Source organism: Acanthamoeba castellanii, assembly GCF_000313135.1.
Source record: "Acanthamoeba castellanii str. Neff unplaced genomic scaffold scf7180000084746, whole genome shotgun sequence".
NCBI classification, from domain to species: domain Eukaryota; phylum Discosea; order Longamoebia; family Acanthamoebidae; genus Acanthamoeba; species Acanthamoeba castellanii.
This window is the reverse complement of record NW_004457568.1, coordinates 56,871-62,872: the sequence shown is the minus strand read 5'-3', so window position 1 is coordinate 62,872 and position 6,002 is coordinate 56,871. Positions and strand designations below refer to the sequence as shown.

Here is a 6,002-nt window from a genome sequence, read left to right as displayed (position 1 = left end):
TATAAGTGTTTCCATCCTCAACAAAACACAGGTGTGATGGCGAATGAATGAATGAATGAATGACCTCTTCAGCAGGGACCTACAGATTTACTCGACGTAGTTGAAGAAGTAGAGCTTGAAGGCCAGCGCCAGACCAAAGTGAGCGAGGCCGATGACCGTCAGCAGTCCGGCCACGATCATCGGCTTCCGAGGACCCTCGTACCTTGGGAAGAGGAGGTGGTAGTGAGCAACCATCGTCGTCATCGCCTTCCACGCTAATTAGAAAGACGGGGGAGGGTACTTGTTCTGGGCAATGGGCGCGCTAAAGTTCATGAGGAGGAAGGTGATCGAGAGTGCAGCGGCCGAGCAGATGAGCGTCCAGCGCAACCACTCGAACGGCAGAATGCACAAGCCCTGAGCCAAGCAAGAGATGTAATCAACACAACACACACAACACCACCAAAAAGACAGCAAATAATATAAAGAAATAATACAATTATTAACAAAAACCATCAAAAGGAGAGGGGGGGCACGTACGGCGACGGGAAGGAAGACGAAGAGGGAGTAGCCGTAGATGCACACGTTCTGGAGGAGCGTGACGGGAATCTCCAGCCACTTGAAGATGGCCCACAGGATGATGGGCGCCAGGCTCACATAGCCGTAGATCGTGCCCGCGCCGACAGACACCTGGTGGTGGTCGCTGGTGAGACCTCACACGCCCGACGATACAAGTGGGAAAAGTGGGAATTGAAGCGGCGGAGGAGAAGAGCCGAAGAAGGGAGAACCGTTTCGAAATCATAGGAAAAGGCCTCCTTGTTGTCGAGCCACGAGGCAAAGTTGCTGGCGGCGGCGATGGCGAAGATCAGCGTTGTCGCGATCCAGAACGGACCCCAGCTGCCGAAGATCGATTCGGTTAGCGCCGCACGACACAACACGCAACGCACACGAGACACACACACGCACACACACACACGATCGGAAGGTAACGCGTACAGGTCGGGGTTGTGGGCGACCGAGTCCATGAATTTGTAGGAGAAGGGGACGAGGCTGCGAATGATCCGGGCGCCCACCTCGGTGGTGTCGACGTCAAAGTACTTGGAGTAGTACTCGACGTGCCAGATGCGGTACGGCTTGCCCTCTCCGTCCGTAGTCGGCAGCGGCGTGCCCTGCGGCGTGCGCGGTGGTGCGTCAGACGCCTTTGTCGACGAAGCGCTAAAAACGATACGCGACGAGGCTGAGAGCAGTACCGAGCTGGACGAGGGCGCCATGACGTTGCCGCCGATCTCGCTCTCGAGATCCGTGTAGTTGTCCCTCTGGCCGGGAAACCGATCCTCTGCAGATCAGCGGACGATGTTATACGACGAGTGCGCGGCGCCCACATGAGCGTCATCGTCATGACCATGTTCTCCTTCAGCACGCAGCAAGGGCTCGACTCGTTATGCGCGGTACCTTCAAAGTCGGGCATCGGGTTGTTGTAGTCGTAGTTCGGCTGCTGCTGCTGCGGCTGGGCCGGCTGGGCCGCGTAGCTGGTGCAGCACATCGATATTGCGTTGAAGATCAGAGCTACTCACCGAGAGTAGTGCGTGTCGTGCTGCGGCAACTCGTGTGTGCGGGTGCGAGCGAAGAGGGGAGTGGTGGTATACCTGCCAGCGTAGGGGTTGTTTTGGGTGTAGAGATCTTCGTAGGCGCCGCCATCGCTGAAGTCGTACTGCGTACCACCTGAGAGCGAGATGCGCAATCTATTAGGCACACAACATCTCAATCAACGCGATGTGTTCTGTCCGTACCTGAGCTGAAAGGGTTGTCATTCTTCGAGGGAATGAAAATAAGATGAAAGAGGGTGAACGATTCATCAATTAGCTGCGAAGATGAAGAGGCCAATGCAAGTATATATTCTGGGATGGGAGCCTACCGAAACGGCCTGAGGCGGAGGGATCATGTCTTCGCCATAGTTTCTGCTCGCCATCTCTTTCAAACTGGTCCTCAATCTATCTATCTATCAATCCGTGCTTGCGTGTTCGCCCCTGCCTTTTTTTCTGTGACCGCGCTCCACGCGATTTTCCTCGCCTTTTTCTTTTTGCTTGCATATTCGACATTCTCAGTATTTTCTTTTATTTGTTATTTAAAATAAAATGAAAATACCATATTTTTGTTTTTTGTGCAGCACAAGATGGAGGATAGGACGGCGACGACGGTGCAGCTGATACGACCTGATGTGGCGACCCTCAAGTACTCGCCGGTCCAGTCGCTCGAGTCAATCGCGCAGGACGTCGGCCTCCGGGTGGAGGATCTGATCAAGATGGACGCCAACGAGAACGCCTACGGCACTCCCGAAGAGGTGAAGCAGGCCATCGTCGACGCCTTCTCCAAGCTCCACATCTATCCTGGTCACTCCCCCGTTCTTCGCTATTTTCATTCTTTATTTTAGATATAATTAATTATTTATTTATTTATTTTTAATAATTTCGCTGCGTAGACCCAGACCAGGCGCTGCTCAAGGAGGCGCTCGTGCGCACCCTCCACCCGGGCTTCACGCCACAACAGATCGTGTGCGGCGCTGGTTCGTGTTCCTCTCTTCTTTTCTTTTCCCGCTGGCCGAGGGTCCCAACCGATTGCTCATACATGCGTAACATGTTCGTGTTCCATACTGATCGTGCCGTGTGTGCCGTGTGTGTCGGGTGCGTCGTTGTGTGTCGTGTCGTGTGTCGTGTCGTGTCGTGTCGTGTCGTGTCGTGTCGTGATATGTAGGGTCCGATGATATCTTGGATATGATCACTCGCCTGCTGAGTCCCAAGGTCATCCTGACGAGTACGCCCACCTTCGGCATGTACTCCTTCCTGGCCAAGGTGGCGGCTGCCCGCGTGATCGATGTCCCGCGCAAGGTACACAACACCACACGCACCAGGGCGCACACAACACACGGCACACACGCGTTCTGATTTCGTGAGCGACGCACAGCCGCACACATTCGATCTGGATGTGGACGCGATCGTGGTCTCCATTAGGGAGAATGCGGTGCCGCTCGTGTTTATCCCCTCGCCCAACAATCCCACAGGTACGCAAAACGGCACACGGCACACGGCACACGGCACACGGCACACGGCACACGGCACACGGCACACGGCACACGGCACACGGCACACGGCACACGGCACACGCACCACGGGAGGCCCAGAGAGTTCAATAGCTGACAAGCCTGCCAACGCTTCGGTTTTGTTCAGGAAATGTGATGAGCGAAGACGACGTGCGCAAGCTGTGCCAGGAAAAGTGTGTTGTGGTCGTCGACGAGGCCTACATCGAATTCGCAGGTCTCCATTCCACTCCTCTCTGTGGCCCTGTTCTCTTTTTCTTCATTCCCCCCCCCCCCAATGTCCGTCCTTCGCTCTTTCGTCATCGTATCCTTTCCTCATCGTCGTCTTCGTTCTTTGCTGTGTGACAGACATGCCGTCGTTCGCCGATGGTTCTCTGCCCTCCGAATTCCCCAACCTTGTCGTGTGCCGGACCTTCAGGTGTGTCTCACCTCCCTCGCTGCGCGCGTGCGGTGACGCACATGTGCGTGGCCTCGGTGGCTACGGTGTGAGCTAACGTGTGTCGCGGGGGGGGGGAGTGCAGCAAGTGGGCAGGCCTGGCTGGCGTGCGGGTGGGCTACGCCGTCTCAACGAGTGCCAAGCTGGTGGAGGGCATGATGGCCCTCAAGCAGCCCTACAATATCAGCATCCCCGCTGACGCCGGTACACACACACAACACACACAACACACAACACACACACACACACACACATTCGTGTTCGTTCATTTTAGTTAACTTTTGGGTGGAACTCGGTGTACAGCGGCGCGAGCGGCTCTCGCGCACCGCGAGAAGATCATGAAGACGGTCCGCCTCCTGGTGGAGGAGAAGGAGCGCCTCTTCGCACTCCTCTCCTCGCCCATGTTCGCGCCCTACCTTCGCCCCGTCCCCTCCAAAGCCAACTTCGTTCTCTGCGAGGTGCAATGCCCTGCCTCAGCCCCGCCGCGATCGGCCCCTGAGCCTCTTCTCACGCGACACGACACGACACGCGACAGATTTTGCCGAGCGCGGCGTTGAGCGCGGTGGAGGTGGCGCAGGGGCTGAGGAAGCGGGGCATCCTCATCCGCTACTTCGGGAGCCAGGGCGGCGCCCTCCAGAACTACATCCGCATCTCGTCCTCGCTGCCGTGGCACACCGACCGCGTCATCCACGCCCTCGCCCAGCTTCTCCTGCCGCCCGTGCCCAGGGTCGCCAGCCCCCCCACGCCTTGCGTGTCGCATGCGTGCGTCGTGTCGTGTGTCGTGCGGTCGAGTTATTGATCGATGCTCTGTTCGGGTGAAACGTACAGGCCGTGGCGGAGATCATGGGTGACTACCGGATCGAGGGGATCCTCTTCGACATGGACGGAGTGCTCGCTGACGTGTCCGCCTCCTACCGCCAGGCGATCATCCTCACCGGTGCGCGGGCGCTCATTCACGACAAGACACGACACGGACACGACACGAGTGCGGTGGCTGACGGTGGTCTTTGGAGCGCAGCCAAGTACTTTGGTGTGGAGGTCTCGGGCGAGGACGTGGCCAAGGCCAAGGCCGCGGGCGACGCCAACAACGACTGGAAGCTCACGCGTCGGCTCATCGAGCAGGCCAAGCCCGCCGACCAGGTCGTGCCCAGCCTCGACGAGGTCACGGCCAAGTTCGAGGAGTACTACCAGGGCACGCCGGAGAACGCCGGGCTGTGGACCACCGAGAAGCTGATCATCGACAAGAGCCTGCTCGAGAAGCTCTCCGCCAAACACCCGCTGGGCATCGTCACCGGTACGTGCCATCGCACACGCACCACACGCACCACACACCCACACACATTGACTGGTGGGGTTCGCAGGCCGGCCGCGATCCGATGCTCGCAAGTTCCTGGAACACTACGGGATCGGCTCCTATTTCAAGGCCGTGGTGTGCATGGAGGACACACCCAGGCCCAAGCCCGATCCGGCCCCCGTGGCCCACGCCCTTCAGCAGCTGGGCGTGTCGCGCGCCGTCCTCATCGGTGCATATATATTCCCTTCACCCACCACTCGTGCGTGCGTGCGTGCGTGCGTGCGTGCGTGCGGCCAACGCCAAGAGTGATTGTCGGCTTTGCTGATGATTGAAGCGGTGGCGGCGTATGGAGCAGGCGATACGGTGGACGACATTCGTGCGGCGACTGGCGCGGGCATCAAGGGCCTTGGCGTGGTGGCTCCTGGTATGAACCCTTTGTCAGTTCCTGTGGTGGTGATCGAACTCGACCAATGCTGAGCAGAGCGAGTTCGCAATGGCACAGGAGGAGAAAGCCAGATCGAAGCAGAGTGGGCGCTGTTGCTGGGCGCAGGCGCGTCCCTGGTTCTCGGCAACTCTCTCGAGGAGCTCCTCCACCTGCTGGCATAGACCTCGGAAGAAAGCCATGATGAAGCTTTTTATTTTGCCAATTCTTTTTTTTTTTGTTAATTAATTCCTTTTCTTGATTCACTTCTTTTGCCTGCCGTTGCCGGCGCAACCTTCAGCTTCTTCGTCTTACACTCGCTCAGCACTCTGGCCATGGACGCACCATGTGTTGAAGGAATGAAGGCACAGCATGTGCGCGATGGGGTCGTGCTTCTACGCGGCGTCGTAGCCCCGCCCCAGCAGCAGGCCGTCTGCGCCCGCTTCCTCCAGGCCGCCCACAGGACTAACCTCGAGTTCCTCCCCTTTGCCCACCTCTTCACCCTCCGCTTGCCCCGCAACGCTGCTTCAACCACCACCGCCACCAAGACCACATCATCAACAACAGAGCAAGTAGAACGCGAAGATGAACAAAAAGAAGAAGATGACGTAGAAGTAGAACAAGAAGATGCAGAGGCCTCGGCCGGGTCTGAGCTGGCCGACCTCCTGGCAGGCCTCAGCGATCGGCTACACCAGAGCCTGTACGGCCCAGGTGGCCTCTGGGCCAGCCTCCCCGAGAATGGCTGCAGCGAAGACCACCAGGGCCGCCCGTGCCGCTGCCC

The 6,002-nt window shown here is 58.2% G+C and overlaps 3 protein-coding genes across 3 annotated transcripts in view; 2 read left to right on the top strand and 1 right to left on the bottom strand.

The window, feature by feature from the left end:
- Positions 1 to 87: 87 nt before the first annotated feature.
- Positions 88 to 1,945, bottom strand: ACA1_184780 (Yip1 domain containing protein; the record flags this gene model as incomplete). The annotated part of the gene is made up of 9 exons (XM_004342470.1): positions 88 to 202; positions 281 to 393; positions 517 to 666; positions 765 to 873; positions 973 to 1,145; positions 1,227 to 1,312; positions 1,429 to 1,505; positions 1,623 to 1,687; positions 1,892 to 1,945. 9 exons carry the CDS (start codon positions 1,943 to 1,945, stop codon positions 88 to 90), a joined length of 942 nt encoding a protein of 313 aa, XP_004342519.1.
- A 204-nt stretch (positions 1,946 to 2,149) lies between these two features.
- On the top strand, positions 2,150 to 5,277 carry ACA1_184770 (histidinolphosphate transaminase; the record flags this gene model as incomplete). Its single annotated transcript, XM_004342469.1, has 13 exons — positions 2,150 to 2,366; positions 2,456 to 2,539; positions 2,728 to 2,861; positions 2,938 to 3,034; positions 3,201 to 3,287; positions 3,419 to 3,488; positions 3,592 to 3,710; positions 3,810 to 3,964; positions 4,042 to 4,224; positions 4,335 to 4,443; positions 4,525 to 4,800; positions 4,868 to 5,029; positions 5,156 to 5,277. The coding sequence occupies 13 exons, from the start codon at positions 2,150 to 2,152 to the stop codon at positions 5,275 to 5,277; spliced, it is 1,815 nt and encodes a 604-aa protein (XP_004342518.1).
- A 303-nt stretch (positions 5,278 to 5,580) lies between these two features.
- The window catches only part of ACA1_184760 (uncharacterized protein), a gene marked incomplete at both ends in the record, with an annotated part of 844 nt that continues 422 nt past the window's right edge, over positions 5,581 to 6,002 (top strand). The window contains one exon of the mRNA XM_004342468.1: positions 5,581 to 5,990. Coding sequence (XP_004342517.1) covers positions 5,581 to 5,990 — 410 coding nt within the window. The remainder of the gene's footprint in view (positions 5,991 to 6,002) is intronic.